General features: G+C 52.8%; 1 protein-coding gene across 13 annotated transcripts in view; it reads right to left on the bottom strand.

Moving 5' to 3' along the window:
• Positions 1–445: 445 nt before the first annotated feature.
• Positions 446–20,661, bottom strand: part of TCOF1 (treacle ribosome biogenesis factor 1) — a 41,528-nt gene continuing 21,312 nt past the window's right edge. Inside the window, exons 18-28 of one of the 13 annotated variants that reach the window (XM_033180583.1) lie at positions 17,363–17,473; positions 12,165–12,351; positions 10,258–10,394; positions 9,101–9,214; positions 8,583–8,802; positions 7,967–8,052; positions 7,200–7,383; positions 3,911–4,471; positions 2,335–2,429; positions 1,714–1,762; positions 446–691 (exon numbers count right to left, since the gene is read on the bottom strand). In XM_033180583.1, the coding sequence (XP_033036474.1) occupies positions 1,736–1,762; positions 2,335–2,429; positions 3,911–4,471; positions 7,200–7,383; positions 7,967–8,052; positions 8,583–8,802; positions 9,101–9,214; positions 10,258–10,394; positions 12,165–12,351; positions 17,363–17,473 (1,722 nt within the window). In that variant the 3' untranslated portion in view covers positions 446–691; positions 1,714–1,735. Of the gene's footprint in view, positions 975–1,713; positions 1,763–2,334; positions 2,430–3,910; positions 4,472–7,199; positions 7,384–7,966; positions 8,053–8,582; positions 8,803–9,100; positions 9,215–10,257; positions 10,395–12,164; positions 12,352–17,362; positions 17,474–20,661 lie in introns of those variants that run through there. The other 12 variants (XM_033180582.1, XM_033180585.1, XM_033180584.1 and 9 more) reach the window with 12 other exon arrangements.

The raw sequence follows: 20,661 nt of genomic DNA, 5'->3' as shown, positions 1-20,661 counted from the left end.
CTCCCTTGCTACCCCTCCCCTCCCTCAGTCCACACCCAAGACATCATCCTGTCTTTCATGTTCATCCACTTCTTGCGCCCTCACCACCACAGAATCATGGTGAGCCCCATGTGAGGAGCACCTCACCCCCGACTTTCCTAGACCTGCTGTGCCTGCCACAGCTGTTCACCATGCACACCTCTCCAGGGAGCCTGCCCCTAGCCTGAGGCCTAACTCAAGGATTCTTAGCCCCTTCCATTTCTTGTCTTTGGGTATTTGCATGACTTACTCTGGCAACAGGAAATCAACCATGACCATCCTTTAGTGTAGATGCCACCTCATCCAGGAAGCCTTCCCCACCAATTCAGCACCCAGGCACTTCACTGCGTCTCTTAAGCTCACCGCCTGACCCACTAACCAGTCACCCACAGCCTCAACACGCAGGCAAGAAGGAATCCCGAGTGTCGGCAAGACAGTCGCGAGAAATGTGTGCCCCAGATGCACTGGGAGCTTGCACCCTTCCTCCAAGTCTTTTATTTTTTTGAGTTATTTAAAAAAAAACAGAAAACACAACCAAAAGAACTGATGAGAGGAAGACAAAGCCTCGGGATCAGCCAGAGACCGAGTGGCATGGGATGAGGCACAGGTCAGGCCTAGCTGGATCTGTGGAGCAAGGTGGTGGGAAGTCCCGAAGCCTTTGGGCCTGTGGGGTCTGCGGAAGGAGAGGAGGTCACTTATAAAAATACATATACTGTACACATCTATACGAAGCGTCCTGTATTGGGGGAGTGGGATGAGGTCATGGGAGCTGGTCCACTTTCTCCTCGGACCAGCCTCCCTGCAGGCTCACTGGCTTGGCCAGCACAGGGACCCCTGCAGCTGGCTGTCTTCTTCTATGGAGTGAGGGAAGGTAACAGTTTAGTTCCAGCCCACGGTGGGCAGAGGTCGGCGGAGGTCAGAGGCATGGGGATGGACACTGCTCGGCTAGGAAATCCCTGGGGGAAGGAAACACACGCAGACGTCAAATTTCCTGACCCTTTTCCCCGGCAAGGAAAATGAAACCTGGCATCTCCAATGCAGGGGAGAGGCATTAACCAAAGCAGACATTTTTTTAGCACTTGGAATGTTCTGGGAACTGGGCCGAGTTCTTTAGTGTTTAGCTGAGCTTCACATAAGCCTCACCACCGGCCCAGGAGGCGGGCTCTGCATCACTCCCCTTTACAGGAGGCTGGGTGACCTCAGGGCCAGCACAGCCAGGTGGAGCAGCTAATTGTCACCACCACTTGGCAGGGCCTGTCCTCCATAGGGAAGCATAGATCCACGGTGATAGCTCATCTTGAGCAAACCATCTTCCTTCCCAAAAGGAAATGCCCAAGTTACAGGATCATGAGGAAAAGGAACTGGACCCAAGTGAAGGAGAAACCAACCTGTATCCGACCTCACTTACAAACAGGCTCCATCCCAGGGCGCACTCCCTAAAGCATGTACAACACCTGCACCCAGGGCGCACTCGGTGTCAGCCACTGCCATTACTGTTCTGGATCCTTCTGATGCTGCAGCGCCAGCTCCTGATGTCACCCCACCGGCCCCACGGACCCTTGGCAATAGAACCTCTTTCCCCAGCCTCCTTCCCCTTAGAGCCCACCTATCAGGTCTGCCTGGCTCTCTGGGACAACAGTGGATGCCAGAGCTGTCCTCCCACCCTGAATGCTCAGGAATGATTGGGAAGCGTACCTGTGCCTGGTGCTGGTGCCCGTCACACAGTCTGCTCTGCTGTCTTCTTCTGTGAGGAGGGAAGTACAAGAGGCTCTCAGACCTGCAGCTTTTCCCCACCCACTGCTGCCCCCAACTCCTGAGGACTAGTGAATTCCTCCAGAACAGATACTGGCTCTGCAGGAACCTCCAAGGGCAGAGGCAAACAGATGTTCAGCTCTCCTAAATACAGCTGAGGCCCTGCTGGTCAAGGTGAGAACTTCATCTGTGTCTGAGGTGCTGAGGCCCCAGGCCGTAAGGACAGCTGTTGTTCAGGGCTAGCCTGCCAGCTGGGGCACACGCAGCCCAGGCAACGTTTCCTCTCACCTGGAAACCTGCCAGTCTACCTGGTTTCCCTGTGCTGGGCGGGGGGAGTCTCTCCTTCCTTCCCCAACACCCTTCTACCTCAGGCAGCCCACTTCTGCAGCTTCCACATGCTCAGGGAACATGCACTGCCAGCCTCTTCCCTGGTGTGTCACAACTTATGACGCCCCCCACTGGGCTCTGAAAATGGGAAGGGGGCAGGAACCAGGTCTGGGTGTGTAGGAGGGGGCTTGGGTTTTGATCCGTTTTCTGGCCTGAGACCCCTCAGGAACTATCTACCTTTTTCTTCTTTTTCTTCTGGGACGGTGACTCAGAATCTTTGGTTGAGGACTTTTTTGCTTTCTTCTTTTCTTTTTTTTCCTTGTCTTTTTTTCCTGAGGGAAGAAACTAAAGTTCTTGAACAACAGATGGTAATCCTAAGTGCTGGGGTCAATGTTGGGAGGTGCACAGGGCAGGGCTCCCAGTTCTCCCCACACCACTGGGAGCCATCACAACAGGCCGGCAGGGTTGGGCGTGGTGGCTCATGCCTGCAATCCCAGCACTTTGGGAGGCTGAGGCAGTGGATCGCTCAAGCCCAGGAGTACAAAACCAGCTTGGGCAACATAGTGAGACCTGTCTCTACAAAAAATACAAAAAATTAGCTGGGCATGGTGGTACATGCCTGTGGTCCCAGCTATTTGGGGGGCTGAGGCAAGAGGATCGCTTGAGCTTGGGAGGTTGAGGCTGCAGTGAGCTGTTCCTGACACTGCACTCCAGCCTGGGTGACAGAGCAAGACCCTGTCTCAAAAATAAAAATAAAACGGGCTGGCAGCTGTGACGACCAACCCAGCGGGGCCAGCTCATGATTTCTGTCCCATCCATGGACCACCTGGATGACTACCATTTTTCTTTAGGTCAACTCACTTTTTAAAACCCCCGCAAAATTATGGACACTAACTATCCGTACTGTAAATGGAAATCTAGCACAGTTCTGAGCACCAAGGAGCTGCATATCCTGCTGAGGGTGCCTGACTTTTGTTCTAGAACAAGCTGGCTCTATGGATATCACTGGCATCCCACCATCCAGGGTGATGCTCGAGAGTGCTGCTTAGGTTGGACTCTGGCTCCACCTAGTAAAACTCTGTGGCCCTGAACAGCATCTCTACTTCTCTGAGCCTCTGTTTTCTACCTGCTGAGCCTCATTTCTACCTAAATGAGGTCCTGCTGTAAGCCGAGTCTCTAGAGCAGCACTCAGTAAAGGGCCAGTGTTACTATGGAGGGAAAACTGAGGTCTAGAGAGAAGATGGGGTTTGGGATGAGGATTTTGACAGTCTGGTTCCTGGTCCATTCTGCACCCAGGAGCTGGCTGGAGAAGCAGGTTCCTCCAAGATCTGCTGCACTGGGCTTGGGGAAAGAGGACATTACTCCTCATCCTTCTGGAGCATTCCTGGCAGTGCTGGCCCAAGTGCTCTGGAATTGAGTTCTGGCTTTGCCACAAGCTGCCCCCATGATTCTGGACAAATCACTTCTCAGCCATTTTTTTTTTTTTTTTTTTTTTTTTTTTGACAGTCTCGCTCTGTCTTTCAGGCTGGAGTGCATATGTGTGATCTTGGCTCACTGCAACCTCTGCCTCCCGGGTTCAAGCAATTCTCCTGCCTCAGCCTCCCATGTAGCTGGGATTACAGGTGCCTGCCACCACGTTCAGCTAATTTTTTGTATTTTTAGTAGAGACAGGGTTTCGCCATGTTGGCCAGGCTGATCTCAGCCTCTCCTTTCTACATGGGAGGAATTAGACCAGGTGCTGGCTGAGAGTCCCTCCCACCCCTGTGGGGTGCCCAGCAGCCCTCGGGGTGGGCCGGGAGAAGAGGTCACTCACTCTTGTCAGATTTCTTCTTCTCCTTCTTGCTCTTTGGGTTGCTTTGATCTCCACCTTCAACCTTCCCCATCCCCTTCTGAAGCTCCTTTTCTGGCTCATCCTTGGCCCCTTGGGAGCCAACAGACCCCTTCCCCTTTTTCTCCTTGACATCATCACTTGCTTTGTCTCTCTTTGCTTTCCCCTTGGAAGTCGTGGAGGTCTTTTCTGGGGAAACAGAGGCCTCCCCACCTTCCCCGGCCCCCAGTTTCTTCTTCTTCTTGCTCCTGGGGGTCCTGGCAGCTGGCTGGTCTCCCGATAGCTTCCGCTTGCGGCTCTCCCAGCCCTTCCTGCTGCTCTCCTTGGTGGCATCCACCACCTTCTTTCTTTCCTGTTCCAGCAGCTCGGTCAGGACCTTCACCACCGAGGCCTGCACCTGGGCCTCATTCAGGGGCCAGGGTTGGCCTAGGAGGCACTGGGTGATGTTGCTTTGCAGCGCCAGCGTTGAGGCTTGGGGGTTCCCAGCCCCTTTCTTGGGCTTCCGGGACTTCTGAGGTGTGGTGCCTGAAGCAGCCTCTTTTCCACCTATGGAGAGAGAATGTGGGGTCACAGATCTGGGAGAGTTCGGGACAGATCTTAATGGTACCCAAGAGCGAAGAGGGTACAGGGAGTGACTCCATCTTTTCTTACAATGGCACAGAGGGGGAGAGCAAGGCTTGGCGGTCACTCTGCCCAGCCGGTCTCCTAAGCTCACATCTTTCCACCAATTTCACACTCTGACTTCATTTCTAACTTACAGCTTTTCCCTGTCTCTTTACACTCAAAACTCCAGTTAGGGTAGGAGACAGAAAATGACTCCAGAATGTGAATGAAAGGGCCTGAAATCTATCAATGAAATGAAAAGTCAGACGGGAGGGAGATGGAGTGTGGAGCTGGGAGGAAGGAGACCTGGGTTCTAGGTCTGACTTTCCCACCAACTTTCAGTGTGATTCTGGCCAGGACCCGTCTCCTCCCAGGGCCTGGTTTCCCTGTCTATAACCTGAGGGGTAGATGAACAGTAAGGCTACCTATGATACATTGTAGACTTATAATAAAAGTGGGGGCCAGGTAGACATTCAAATGATGATTACCCACACTCAGCCCTTCCTGGTCAGGGTGTCCAGGCAAGGTGGGGAGTGCTGGGTGCAGTGTCTACACACGTGGTGGCTGACTAAGCAGGTTTACTGCCTGCCAGAGAGACTTCTGGTGCAGCCTTTGTTTAGAATTTTCCACGCCTCTGCTTGCCTTTGATAATTGTGTGCTGACTACACGTGTAAAAAAAAAAAAAACCTTCCACAGCCCCCTCTAAAATGTCTCCTTGTTGCACCGCCTCTCACAAAGAATTTTGGGGAAGAAAGTGAGCAGCAATTCTCTTCCGACCCAGCCGGGGCAAGCTGCGGCTGAAAGCCCCATGACTGGGTCCCCTCGCCATCTCTAACTTTCCAGGTGACTTGGAGGTCTCTGCCCCATTCTGGGTCTCATGGGCACAACACTCCTGCACGCTGGGATCTGAAAGGTGGCTTGGTGGTTTGGCCCTGGAGATGTTTGCCTGGAGGAAGGCCCAGGTGGATACTCCATGTCACACTCCATGTGACACTCATGTCACACTGAGGCTAGGGCTGCCCCCTGCAGCATGCAGTGAGCCTGGCCCCTCAGCCCCACCCGGGATCTCTGGCAACTTTTGGCTCTAGAGCTGCAGTGGGCTGGGGGAGGTGGGCTGGGCAGGGCAGGCCAGGTTAAGCAGAGGGAGCCCCGGGACGGCTAGAGGCCCAATTCCATCCTTTGGGGATTCTTCAAGATGGCAGGAGCCAATAGAGAGGGAAGCTGGGGAGGGCACAGTTAGCTCCGGCAACCTCTCTCCCCAGAGCCCACTTTTCTGCTGCTGTGTTTTTTGAGACAGAGTTTTGCTCTGTTGCCCAGGCTGGAGTACGGTGGTGCAATCTCGGCTCACTGCAACCTGTACTTCCCAGGTTCAAGCAATTCTCCTGCCTTAGCCTCCTGAGTTGCTGGGAGTACAGGCACCTGCCATCATGCTGGTTAGTTTTTTGTATTTTTAGTAGAGACAAGGTTTCACCATGTTGGCCAGGCTGGTGTTGAACTCCTGACATCAAGTGAGCTGCCTGCTCTGGCCTCCCAAAGTGCTGAGATTACAGGCACGAGTCACTGCGCCCGGCCCACTTTTCTGCTGCTTTATCTGCAAATACGCAGAACACCAAGGCTGGGGAAGCCCTGGAGCTGTCCCAGGTGTGCCCAGCTGGTATATACTTGACCTCAGCTCCAGTAGGGTCAGGGATAGTGGATGCCCCAGAGGTTGGGTGACTGGAATACTCCATTCTGCCCTCCAAACACCATGTGACTATTTTCTACACGTGCCATGCCTTGACACAGATGGGATACATCAACTCCTGCTTTGTATGGTTAAGACGCAGAGGCTCAGAGTGGCCAGGGGATTTCCAAGGCTTTACGGTGAATGGGAACAGCCTGGGGCAAGTCTATTGCCTGGGGTCTCCTGCATGTGCTGAGTGTCCTCCAGACATCACTGTCAGCCTACTGTCTAAGCTATCCTCCGGGGCCCATGGCCCACACCCCACACCGTGAGCCTATTTACGGAGAAAAAAAGTTGATAGGGATGACTGGAGAGAGCCAATGCTTGCTACACAAGCCAAAAGATGCAGCTTCCTCTGAGGCAGGGGTTATCCTACCAGGTGCATCAGCACCAACCCAGGCCTGGATACACCCCTACTTCCAGGCTGTCCAGGGCCATGGCAGCCAGACACCTGGGCGTGGGGCCCACCTGTACTTTTTTTTTCTTTTTTGAGATAGGGCCTCACTGTAGCACCCAGGCTGGAGTGTAGTGGCATGATCATGGCTCACTATAGGCTCAACCTCCTGGCCTCAAGTGATTCTCCTGCCTTGGCCTCTCAAGTAGTTGGGACTACAAGCGTGCACCATCACACCAGCTAATTCAAATACATTTTAGAGATGAGGTCTCCCTGTGTTACCTAGGCTGGCCTTGAACTCCTGGGCTCGAGCAATCTGCCCACCTCGGCTTCCCAAAGCGCTGGGATTATAGGCGTGAGCCACTGCACCCGACCCCACCTGCACTTTGATGAGCATGTCCAGATCCAGTGCAGGGCCACAAGGTCGCACTTGGCAAGGCTCTGGGGGCAGACAGGACCATGTTGGGAGGACTGTTGCTGCAGGAGAGCAGGAAGGGGCCCACTGCCCTGTCCCTCTGTGTCCTGCTATGTCCCTCCTGCAGACCTTAACTTACCTGTTTTAGGGGACAACATGCCTGCTGCCTGTTGGGGCTTTGCCTCCTGCTTGCCATCTGGGTCATCTTTGGTGGCCAGTTTGGTAGAGGAAACTGAGGGGCTGGAGTATGGCTTGGGAGTGGCTTTTGAGGCCTGGGAATTGGCTGGGGTTAGCCCAGGGGTCACATAACCTGAGAGGAGAGACTGAAGAAGCCCACTGTGAAAGAGGCTGCCACCACCCCGACCCCCACCCATAACCCAGCCCGAGTGATGGCCTGCTGCGAGGAAAGCAGCCTGGGGCCTCTAGGATCGCCCTGCTCTGATGGTGCAGAGTGGGTGGACAGCAAGGCACAGAGCAGCACTTCAGCCCTTGGTGTGTACCTCCTGAACTATTTTAATTAATACACTTTCTAGACAGGCACATTTAAAAAGGAAATTTCTTATTAATGCAAATGGAAAATTACTAGTTTTTGCCACATACAGATAGTAAGTAACCTTGAAAGAAATCTGCTAAAGAATGTTTTTGTCTGGACATCACCCAGAATCAAGGTCGATCCCTTCTACAGACCCTAAGGGTTAGCTACTCAGGGCTCTATGAGGGGAGGGAGGCAGCCTGGCTGTGGTCTGCTGGCTGGGCCACATGTGGTGCCTCGCAGACAGGACCTTGCCCAAGGCCTCTGAAGAGAGGGGACCCAGACTCCTGACCTGAGTGATGGAGTAGACAGGAGCCTGGCCTGGGGCTTCACCCTAAGGCCCCTGGGCTGCCAGCCCTCTCCCTTGCAGTTACCTGGGATGGCGCCACCACATCATCCTCGCTGGACTCTGCTGCAGTCTCCTCCACCAGGGTCTCCGTCCTGGAGGGGGTGGGACCTACTGGAGAAGCACAGTATCTCCAGTTACTATTGGTAGCCCCAGGTGGCCCCTTCCAGCCGGGAGGGGCAGAGTCCTTCAGGAAGGCCCTGGTCTCTCTGCAGGTCCCTTACCCCCATCCCCGCCCCACCCCAAATCTTCCTACTGCTTCAACACTCCTTGCACACTCATCACTAGTCACAGCATGCTAGGCACGACATCTGAATGCCAAAGCCTTATTTCTAATTCCTGAGGCCCCATTTCTAGTTTCCTGCTTTCCACTGTTCCAGAAATATGGCCCTGGAGTTTTGGGGAGCCAGTGAAGGGAGTCCGATACCAAAAAGCTGAGAGTGGTCAAACAGCAAAGTCAGGTCTCTGAAATCATTTGGACTGACTTCTTCATGAAGTTGTACAGGTGGGGAAACTGAGGCCCAGGCTCAGTCACAGGCGCCGAACAAGTCTGAGATATGGAGCTGAGGCCAGAGCTATGGCTCCACCAGGCCACACTCCACCCTCCTCCTGGCCCACCCTTCCTTTTCCCCTGGCACCCTCACCCAGCGTGTGGGCCGACTTGGCCACCTGGGGCCCTTCAGCATCTTCCTCGCTCCCTGAAGAGCTGTCGCTGCTGTCCTCACTGTCATCTGAGCTCCCAGGGGCTTTGGTGGCCTGCTGGCCCTCAGGAAGCTTAGGTTTTCTGAGCTTGTTGGTCCCTTTGGCCTGGACGGGGGTGCTCTGGGAACTCGTTGCAGGGAGTGTTCCCACAGCACTGTCAGCCTAATTCAGTGAAAGGAGAAGGAATGGAAGGAAAAATTAGGGCAAGTAAGACCTGGTCCTTCCTGAACACTTCAATAGGGCCAGGCACTGTGTTAGACGGGGCACACATGCAGCCTCATTTGATCCTCCCAACTACAAAATGTACTGTAATTCCTTCTTACAGATTAGGCCACTGAGGCCCAGGGAGGCAAACCAAGTGCAGAGGTCACAGAACAGGTGAGTGCTGGTGCCGGGATGCAGGGCCACGCCTGCACCTTCTATGCTCCACGGGCTTGCTTCCCCTGCTCCCCAGGCTCACCCCACTTGAAGGCTGGGTCCTGGCAACAGGAGGCTGAGCCTCACTGGCTTTCTGGGCGAGGACCTTCAGGGCAGCCTGGGTCAGTGGGAGGGAAGCTGGGTTCTTCTTTGACACCTGTGGGTGGCAAGAGGTAGCCCTGAGACTCACGAGTCCTCGGGATGCCAGCTGTGCCACACCCTGGTCAGATGCCATCTAGCTGGGGTGAAGGCTGGAGTGGGGACTGAGGGGCAGTCAAAGGGGCAAAATTGGTGGCAGGCTTCAGGTTATGAGCTAATCACATTGTCTTCAAGGAGCAAGGGACAGTTCCCAGCCCAGGGCAGGGAAGTAGCTTAGGCCCCACCACTCAATCTGCACCTTCACTGGGGACAATCCCCAACCTGGTGGTCCCCCATCTCTACTTCTTACACCCACCAGCAGTCAGGGAGAGAGAACTTAGGAAATTGGGTATGACCCCTTGCTGAGAGCCTTCAGATGTGGCGTGGCCCTTGCCATGGCCTGGCTCCTCTCCTCTCCCCTAGCTCCTGATCCAGCTGTCCCCACCTCTCAGTTTCCCTCATCCCCAGCGCTTCCCCAGAAGGCCCTGGTACCTGCAGTTTCCCTGCCTGGAGGGTGGCCTAGCGGGTTCTGGCCTTGCTGAACGCTGGTCACATCACAGCACTTGGGGTGGGGATGTGTACTAAGTTTTATGATTTAAACAATGTACCAGCCATTAACCCTAAAATGCCCAGCTTTTAGATTCAGGCAAGGACCAAATAAAAATGCACTGAAGATGGTGAGAAGGCTGGGAAGAATGCTGACGTCACTATTACAAACACCAAAAAGGGGCAACTTTTGTTCATGGCATTCCAAAACTGGAAGAAAAAAAAAACCAAAAGCCCCGCCACATTGGAAAACCTCATGAGGGACTCAAGGTGCAGGGGCTTGCTTGGCGGGGAGGCTGTGTCCCCAGATTACTCTTTCTCATAACTCAAAGGTGATTTGGGAAGCCAGCACGGGGGTTGTAGCCAGGAGGCCAAAAAGCCACTGGCTTTGAGGCTACCACCTCTGGAGTGTGGGGGTGAGAGCCATTGCAGGCCATCCCATTAGCACATGTGGTAAGTATGGAAGTAGGGCCCCACCCCACTGGCCTGCACTGCGCTCCCCTGCCCACCAGGTACCTGAGTGGCTGGTCCCTCCTGTTTCTTGCCATCTGATATCCGACTGGACTCCTTGCTGCTGCTGGCCCCAGTCATGCTGGCTTTGGGGGCTATTCTTGGGTGGGCAGTGGGCAGAGTCACCACGTTAGTTCTGATGCCTGAAATGGAGTGAGACAGGGGCATATCAGGGCATACAAGCCCCATAGCCTCCTGAGCAGTGGCAATAACCCAATTTACTGGCCTGTGCTGGTGATCTAGAGCTGTGCTCAGGGCTTACAGAGGCATAAGATTGTTTACTTCCCTCTCGAAGCCTCCCAGGCAGATGTCATTATGTCATTTGACAAGGCTCAGGGAGCTCAAATGGCTGCTCTGGGGGTGACCCCAGGCTTCCTCATCCCATCCCATCCCATCCCCTCCTAGCTGGTCAGGCTGCCACTCCTGAGCAATGAGCCAGAGCACAGGTACCATCTCTCCTAAGAGTCCCCGTGGTTATCTGCAGAGGCCTGGTTACGTGCATATTCTTTAAAGCAACGTTTATAACAGCCAACTCCCTCACCCCTCCACCCTGAAACAAAACCCTCTGCTTCCTCCAACATGGTGCTGGCTACACATACTGTGGTATGTCCACCCAAGGATTTCTTTGTAGTCATTAGGAATTGTGCTGCAAATATGTAAAGATGAAAAAAACCTGATGTCATAAAATATCCAGTAAAAGTTACTGAGCGTTAGCTACAGTACGGTCTTGCTTTAAAACACATGTATATCTTAGGTTTTTATAAAGTTAGCATTTGTCACGTGTTAACAGTATTTGGGGCAGAATTACAGGTGATATAGTTTCTTATGTGCTAATCTGCACTTTTGTTAAAAAAATATATACACAAATATACCTACACACACACACACATATATATATACACATATAAATGTATATATGTAGGATAGAACTCTCACTACGTTGCCCAGGCTGGTCTTGAACTCCTGGGCTCAAGTGATCTTCCTACCATGGCCTTCCAAAGTGCTGGGATTACAGGTGTGAACCACCGTGTCCAGCAGTAATCTGCATTTTGTCTGCTTTCTGTTTTGTTTTTGAGACAGTCTCGCTGTTGCCCAGGCTGGAGTGCAGTGACACATCTCAGCTCACGTAACTTCTGCCTCCTGGGTTCAAGCAATTCTCGTGGCTTACCCTCTCAAGTAGCTGGGATTACAGGCGCCCGCCAGGCTAATTTTTTTGTATTTTTAGTGGAGATGGGGTTTCGCCATGTGACCTAGGCTGGTCTTGAACTCCTGAGCTCAGGTGATCTGCCTGCCTCAGGCTCCCAAAGCACTAGGATTATAGGCGTGAGCCACTGCACCGGGCCTGTATTTTTAAATTATCCTATCAGGATCAGGTATTATTTCCTTGTAAAAATGTTATAATAACTGTAATAGTAACATTAGCCCATTTCCTGTTGTCATTGGTAGAATCACAGATTCTCAGAAGTCAAAGAAACCTCAGATTTGTCCTGTCTCTCGCTGATAGATGAAATCTCTCCCTGTAACGTCTCTGGCTTACGGATTGCCTAATCCACTTTACATGCCACCAAGGATGGGAAACTCACAACCACCCTGACCACTCGTTCCACAGGCAGTCAACTGATACAGAATTCTTCCTTAGACTACGGAGGAACCTGGTCCCTGAAGCTTCTAGCCACTGTTCTGGGTTCCATGCCTGGGGCTGGCACAAAAAAGCCATGGCAACTATTCCCCCAGAACTGCAAGTCTGAGCCAGGCCATAATCAGAATGGCTAATGCAGGGCCCAGAGACCTGGTCCCAAGCCCTTCCTGACCGACACCTTGCTGTGTGACTCAGCCAGTGTCCCGTCCCTTCTGGGCCTCAATGTGGGCAGTGCTGGCAGCCCCTCCCACCACTGCATAGGGGCTGTGCTCACCAGGAGTCAAGCACTGTGTAGCGGGGATCACGTCCTCATCCTCGCTCTCGGAGGAGGAGCTCCTGGCTGTGCTCTCCGAGGCTCGGGACTTCCTCGGGGTGCTCGCAGCCTGGGCTTGTACGGGGGTAGCAGCTGGGCCAGCTGGACTACGATTAGGGTCGACAAAAATCAGAGGGGGTTTAATCACCTTGAAAAACAAAAACAAAACACCCCCCCAGTGATTAAAGGCTTGGCCAGGGAAAGGAGGTGATGGGGTTAGGGAGTGTTTTACAAGGCAAGGGGTCCACACAGCTCAGGGGCAGCTGGGCAAAGAAGCCATTCCAGCTGCCCAGGGTGCCCCCTCCCACCCTACACATCTGCTAAGACCCAGCGCAGCACTTCACAACTCACAGGAGCCCACCCCACCCTCAGGGTGAAGCCCTGCGTTCAGCAGGATCAGCTCCCTTGTACAAGTGGGAAAACTGCAAGCCCAGAGGGGAAGGGAGCGACCCAAGGCCACCGTGCCTACTGGAAGCAAAGCCAAGGCTAGAATGTCCAATTCTGCCTTCTTTCCCCTGGCTGGCTTCAGAGACGGTTACCTGCTGAATGCAGGGGGTGGTCTAGCAGTTTTCCAAGGCTGCCTGGTTGGAATATACAATTCACCTGGGGAGGTATTTAGTCTAGTTGCCCCCAACCCAGAGGTTCTGAATCAGCCCTCCTGATACGTGGCCCAGGATGAAACTCCCCAGCTATACACCGATTCAGTTTCTTCAACAAAAAAACGCACAAGAGAAACAAGGGTTGGGTGAGTGGGTGAGAACCAACAGATGAAGACTTAGAGGATTAATAACTCAATGCACTATGTGGCCTTTAACTGAACTCCATGAGACAATCAGGGAAACAGGGACACTGACTGGATAGATCAACTTATTAGGTGTGACATTGTATTGTAGCTGTGCTTTAAAAAGTCCTTATAACTGAGAGCTGCATACTGAAATCCTGGTGGATGAGCTGACACGTCTGAGACTGGCTGCAAAGTAATCCAGGGGCGTTGGGGAACTGAGTGGAGAGTTTGCATGAAACAAGCCTGCTCAGGAGTTCCTAACTGTTGAAGCTGGGGACAGTACTTGGGGGTTCTTTATATCACTCTATCTTTGGGTATGCTTTAAATTTTCCAATAAAACAGTAAAAGAAAAAGCAAACAAACAACAGCAGCTCCCTGGTATTCTCCAGGCCAGTCTGATTGTGAACTGCACCATCCCTGAACATGTTCACTGCACACAAGGGCACCTCCAGGCCCATTTCCTTCCCAAACCCCCAGCTAATGAGAACACACATGGCTGTGAGCCAGGGAGCTGGTTAGGTCTACTTTCAAAATGTCAGATCTGGTGTGAGCTCTGCTCCCTCTCTGGCCAGTAAAGGGCTGGAGGATAGGAAGAGGGAGCTGCCTGAGGCTAAGGGAGGAGTGGAGTCAGGTTCCAGACTGGTCTCTGCTGCACCATCCTGTCTACCCTCTGAGCCTGACTTAGCACACCTGGCTCCTCAGGGTGCTAAGGTGCTGTGGAGAGGCATAAAGTAAAAAGTAAAACAGAAAGGTGCCTGCCTGAGGGTGGAAGCTTCCCTGGGCTTAGGCCTTTCCTACCCCTGCCAAATAGCCTCCCCCACGGCTGCTCTGATCTGCCACTTCCAGAGCCTTCCTTCCTACGATATAAAAAAGAGAAGGATGGAAAGTGGGAGAAGGCTTACAGTTGAGGGAGGGGGATCTATATATATGTGAGAAGACAGGAACAGATTGTCGGGGATGAAGAGAAGCAACGAACCCACTGAGGCAAACAATAGCGTCTTGGGATGTTAAAAGCAGCTCAGCAGCAAAAGCCTCCTCTTAGATCCACCCGCCCACGCCACCCCACTGGGTCTCTGGGCCGTAGGAGGGAGGTGGTGCAGGGGGCTTGGCTGTGGGGGGTCGGGGCGGGGCATTAGTGCATTAGTCTGTAGAGTTCACAAAGGTGGGCAGTGAAGTTTGCCCAGGATGTAGGGGGAGACCTGCTTCTCATCCCACCTCTCATGACTTCACTGTGTGGTCAAGCCCCTCCACTTTCTGCTCCTCAGTTTCCTGTTTAATGAAAGGGCTAGTAGTTATCCTAGCCTGGGCTCAGTCACTGGAAGGGTTCTAATGCACTGTGGAAACTGCAAAGCACAGTACATACCGGAATGTAGTTCTGGGGTCAGCTAGGAAAAAACTGATGGGAGTAAAGCAGCAAACCAGCACAGTCTGAACATGTGGTTGTACCTCCCTATAGGTGCTAGGCAGTAAGCACCCGGAGGGAACCCAGGGATATCCCTCCTACCTGCAGGTCTGATGCCTGCAGAACCAAACCTAGGGGATTTCTGGACAGTGCTCACCCCCTCCTGTCAAAGTTGAGCTCATTCTAACTGTGCCTTCATTCCAACAAGTCTGGGGCACAGAGTGGGGAGGGGGGGCTGATGGCCTAGGCTGCGGACCCTGGCAAGGGACATAACCACAAAAGCAACACTCTCAAGAAGCTCTCTCAAAACTGCCTGGGGTTGGTTCACAGATCTAGGCCAGCCCCACTCCAGGGGACTGAGAAGTTCTCTCTGGGGATGTGGCCTGGAGCCTCAAAGTCCACCCCACCCACCCAGGAAGTCTCATCTCAGAGACTGAGATGAATGAGGCTCAGAGAAGGCAAGTGGCCTCACCCAGGGTGACCAGCAAACTGGTGCCAGAGCCAGGATTAGAAGTTAGTTCTCCAGGCACCAGACTGGAGCTCCTTCTAGAACCAATTATGCTAGGTCTCAATTTAACACCCAAATTTAGTTTCTTACAGGTTTCCTTTTTCTTTGATTCAACCTAAAACTTCGAGAGCAGGGCCTACCTCTTTGACAAACTAATAGAAGTTGGCCTTACAAAATTATATTACTGACAAGTGAAACTGCATATATTTGTGGTATATTACATGATGTTTTGATACTCATATACATTGTGGAATAGCTAAATTATTTAACATATGCATCACCTCACATACTTGTTTTCAAATCTGGAAGCTATCCCAGACCCCAGCAGACTCTGGCCTGAGGTTTGCTCTGCACAACGGGGCGGAGGCACAGTGAAGGGTCTAGGAATGGAGCCCAGGTAGCTATCCCTGCCTCCTGGCCTGGGGCTCTGCCCACCACCCTGGCCTCAATCCCTTTCCCCACTGATGGGCTAATAAAATCAGACTGAAACTTGTCAATAGAGAGGTGCTCAATAAATGTACAATAATGAAAATAATCATAATTAGTGAGCTGGGGATTAGGAACTAAAAATCTCTCAATCAGGAAGAGGCTGCAGCTTCCCCGGGCTATGCCTGTCTTTCCCGAATCCTGCCGGGGAAATGCACAAACTGCTGACTTTTCTTTCTGCTTTTTTTTTGAGATGGAGTCTCGCTCTGTTGCCCAGGCTGGAGTGCAGTGGCCGGATCTCAGCTCACTGCAAGCTCCGCCTCCCAGGTTCATGCCATTCTCCTGGCTCAGCCTCCCGAGTAGCTGGGACTACAGGCGCCCGCCACCTCGCCCGGCTAGTTTTTTGTATTTTTTAGTAGAGACAGGGTTTCACCGTGTTCGCCAGGATGGTCTTGATCTCCTGACCTCGTGATCCGCCCGCCTCGGCTTCCCAAAGTGCTGGGATTACAGGCTTGAGCCACCGCGCCCGGCCTCTTTCTGCTTTTTAAATAGGGATTCCAGAATCTTCAGGACTAACATACCAATTAAACGGTTCAGTTTAAGCAGGATGTTCATTTTAATTGTGTTAGTCCACCCCCACAGAGAAAGGTGGAGCGGTCCCCTCCCTCCCAGCTGTTGAGATCCCTCAGAGAGGCCTCGTAAAGGCTCCACCCAGAGCCTGAGGGCAATGCCCAAGCCTGGGAGAGGGGAGTGTTGGGGCAGCCCAAGGCAACGGGTCAGAATGTGAATGGCCTGGGCTCCAACACCAGGTCTGTCCACTCGTCATCAGCCATGTGATGCTGGGACAGGTCCCTCAACTTCTCTGAGCCTCATTCCCAGTTCCTTAAAATGCAAACCACAAAGGGAGCCACCCTCACAGGGCTGTTGTGGGGATTAAACAGAAAAATGCAAATACAGGGAGTTACCGATGTTGGTGGTGGTTGTTCTTTACTTTTGTAATCTGTGCTACTGGAAAGTGAGAGGCAGTGAGCACCCTATTGCTGGAAGTGTGCAAACAGCATCTGACTTTACTGATGAATTGATAAGAATGTGGTATGTGATATTCAAGGGGAGGTGGTTCATGAGACCACTCTGGTCTGGAGGTTACAGAACTCCAGGATCTGTCGTTAGGCCCTGGGAGGGGAGCTGGTGCTCTGAGGTGCCTGGCAGAAGCTTCTGGGAGCTTGGGGCTAGAGGAGGACAAAGGGTAATGCTGTCTGATGGAAGGGTCAGGGTTCACACAGAAGCTTGAACCACACCAGCATGGCTGACTTAGGCCTCTGGAGTACAGGGAGATAAGGTGGGCCTGGTCTCATCCTTGGGTGTGTAGCCTGGGCAGGACTGTGGCTTAAGCTCTGGGTGCAGTGGAGCATGTGAAGGTATGCCACAGGCACTTGAGAAAGAGTCCTGGGCAAAGTTCATGGGATCTGAGAAGATTCCCGGTCCTAAATAGACAACGGAGATACAGGGAGCCAGGGGACCAGTGTTTGCACCTTTCCTCAGCCTCTTATGAATCATGAGAATTTGGGGAAACTGCTTCAACTCTAAGGCTTGACTCCCGATCTGTCAAACGGGGCAACAACACTCCCTGCCCTTCTCGCAGTTAACAGGCACCCTTTCTTAGGCAGGGGACTGTGGCAAGTACTTTGTGTGCTGGCACCAGCGCACAGAGGCAGGAGGGAGGCGCTAGTACTGTCCCCATTTTGTGGTTGAAACATTGAGCCTCACACGGGGGAAAGGCGTCTGCCCAGGACCACGGAGCTGTTAGGTGGTAGAGCTGGGCTTCGCCCCAACACTCTGAAGCCTGTACGTTTAACTGTGCACTGCTGCCTGCCTCACAGGGCTCAGATGAATGTCACAATACAAGAAAGAGCTCTGGAAGCTGTGAGGTGCTGTTTAAATACGACGAGATTTTCCCTATGGGAAAGATCTGCCCTCTCCCGCAAGGCCTGCCAGCCCAGCTCCGACCCTGCAGCGACTGCAGAGAAGGCATGGCGTACCTGGGTCAGTGGTAGCTCTTCCTCACTGCTCTCCGAGGACCCCTCCGTGTTCCTCTCTGGAGGTGCTGGGGCCAGGGTCTTGCTTCTGGCAGGTTTGGAGTTACTGGCCTTCTGAGGGGACAAGACCTGGATAAGCACGTGGTCGGGTAGAGGGGCATTTGCTGAGGGGGAAACAGCCAGCAGGCAATGATCCTCAGGCACTCTGGTTTCCAGGGGAGGCACCGTGGCCCCTTCCTGCACACGCACAGGAATAGCTGCTAGCCTGACCTGCCCCACAGCCACTGGAAACATGCTTCCACCCTGCTAGCTCCTTCCAGAGCTAACTTTGAACGTGAAAGGGATTTATGACTCCGATACAGCTAAAACCTGAGGGCTGCAGGGCTGTTGGCACAGGGTCTGGACAAGAGGTGACAGAAGTCTGGGACAAGGTTGCAGGCACAAGCCAGTGGTCCCAGCACAGTTCACCTCGGGTTGTAACATCCCCAGCCAAAAGCAGGAGCCGCCTAGAAGTGTTCCACTGGCTACCACACCCTCCTGCTGGGGCAGGCATGATGATGGGGGCTGGACTGGTGAGCACTGCAGTCAGAGGAGGACTCAGAAATCCGGGTGGAAATGCTGGTGGTGATGGCAGCTCAGTGGTCCCTACTGGAATAGAGGACCCCTTTTCCCTACTCAGCCTAGCCAAAAAAGTAGGACCCAGGCTGCCTGAGCTTCCAATTTCTCAAGAGAAGCTGGAAGATCTGTATATGTCATTTCCAATTTTTAAATGGGGCAACCACAATGCACACTGCTGGCTGCCTCCTAACAGCCATGCCCCCATCTGTTCCTTGCTAATAGAACCCTCACTCTGTTCAGTGGCTCCTACCACATGCTTCAGGGAGGGTGGTCCCTCCTCCCAGCCAGTCATGGGAACTACTGGCTTCTTGTCTATGGCTAAGGGGGTAGCTAGCACGTTCAGCCTGAGGTCTGAGTAGCCTTAAGTCTACTCCCCAGTCTTTTCTGAAATGGAGTCTTGCTCTGCTCACTCTGTCGCCCAGGCTGGAGTGCAGTGGCACAATCTTACTCACTGCGACACCCCCTCCTCCCCGGGTTCAAGTGATTCTCTTGCCTCAGCTGGGATTACAGGCCAGTGCCACCAGGCCCAGCTAATTTTTGTATTTTTAGTAGACAGGTTTCGCCATGTTGGCCAGGCTGGTCTTGAACTCCTGACCTCCAGTGATCTGCCTGTGTCAGCCTCCCAAAGTGCTGGGATTACAGGTGTGAGCCACTGCACCTGGCCTGCCCCCAGCACTTTAGGAGATGCTGCAGCCCTGCTATGACCATAAAGCTGATGGAGCACAGAGATGGAAGAAATCTGGTCACCACTGATGCTTAGCTGAAGGAACCAGCTTTTCAGCTGCTGGAACCTGGGACTCTGTGCACTGTAAGAGTCAATCCCCTTAGTGAAGCTCTTTTGAATGGGGCTTTCTCCCGCAGCTCAGGCCATTGTGATGGATAGAGGAACTCGTTGAAAACTTAGAAACAAATATACTACACAGGCCAAAATATGGCTGAGGCCTATGCCTTAGTCTGTCATTTAGGTCCTCCACAAATCTACCAGTAACAAGCACCTGGGAGGGCCTACGACTTGCAGGACAGCAGCCTTCAGTGACCATGCACCTTCATGCCCAGCCCGTCTGCACACACTGAGGGGCCCTGTCCACTTTTGTGCCTGGTCATCCTTCAGGCTCAGCTCAATCATCCCCTCCTCTTCTGGCCTCTCAGAGACCTGCCCTTTCAGCTGTCAGCACCACCAGCATACTCTGCGATAATCCGGCCACCTGTCTTGCCCCACAGACTGTGAGCTCCTTGAGGGCAGGGCCAATGTCTTTCGTCCCCAGTAATGGTTGGTTTGGTGTATCAAAGGCAGAGGTTAGGGATAGGGAGCATTTATCTCAGTGCTTGTTTTACTCATGAAGAAAACAAATCTAAGAGAGGTTATGCAGCTTGGCCTGGCACAGGGACTTCCAGCTTCCCTTAAGAAATGGAAGCTCTGGCCACAAAGAAGGTCCATTTCCACAGTCATGACTGGCTGAAGCTGATAGGAACTGTCCTTATGGATGGCGCAAGGGCTCCCCAGTCTGCCCTACTTGCTACCACTATCTACCATCTCTCCTGCCTTTTTTTTTTTTTTTTTTTTGAGACAGAGTCTCAACTCTGTTGCCCAGACTGGAGTGCAATGGCACGATCTTGGCTCACTGCAACCTCCGCTTTCCGGGTTCAAGCGATTCTCCTGCCTCGGCCCCCCGAGTACCTGGGACTACAGGCACCTGCCATCATGCCTGGCTAATTTTTGTATTTTTTTTTTTTTTTTTGGTAGAGACAGGGTTTCACCATGTTGGCCAGGCTGGTCTTGAACTCCTGACCTCATGATCTGCCCGCCTTGGCCTCCCAAACTGCTGGGATTACAGGCTTGAGCCACTGCGCCCAGCTGACATCTATCATTTCTGCCAGGCCTGCATCAGTCATGTCCATTACACACCTGTGCCCTGGCAGTGCTGGAGTCTGTCATCCCATACTTCTGTAGGATGTAGCAAGCCCTGCTGCCTTCTGCAAGCAGACCGAGGAAATTGTCCAGATTTTCTTTCTCCCCAATCTTCAGGGCCTAGGCTTGGCACTAAGCTAGACAAACCCTGCCTGAGAAGATGCACCTGCTTAATGTGAGCCCCAGGCCAAGGTGAGGGACAAGACTTCCTCCATCTCTTCAGGGCCTCGGGGGACCTGTGCCACATTCCAAGTTTCCTTGGGACTCTAATAGGGAGAGTCATTCTGTATTACATCAATGTATGCACAATAACCAACATATAGACTCTTGGTCTCACATGACTTGGTGGGAGATACTGGCCTAGCCTGTAGGGCTGGTGGAGACCTCAACCTAGACATAGACCCGGGACACTTTTAACTAGGGAAGTCTTGGTTTGGGGAGTTTTAGTAGCAGGTTTTACCTAAGGAGATGTGGATGACAGCAGAGGGAGGAGGGCATGGTGGAGCCGGAGCCTTAAGCCTTAACCTGACCTTCCTTCCTTTTCCTTACCTGGCCCTAAACCCTGGTTTTTCACTTTTTTTTTTTTTTTTTTTTTTTTGAGAGTCTAACTCTCATCACCCAGGCTGGAGTATACAGTGGCATGATCTCAACTCACTGCAACCTCCGCCTCCCAGGTTCTAGGGATTCTCCTGCCTCAGCCTCCCGAGTAGCTGGGATTACAGGCACCCACCACCATGCCCAACTAATTTTTATATTTTTAGTAAAGATGGGGCTT

The sequence above is a fragment of the Trachypithecus francoisi genome, unplaced genomic scaffold, assembly GCF_009764315.1.
Source record: "Trachypithecus francoisi isolate TF-2019V2 unplaced genomic scaffold, Tfra_2.0 Lachesis_group2, whole genome shotgun sequence".
Lineage (NCBI taxonomy): Eukaryota > Metazoa > Chordata > Mammalia > Primates > Cercopithecidae > Trachypithecus > Trachypithecus francoisi.
This window is presented reverse-complemented; position numbering and strand designations above follow the sequence as displayed.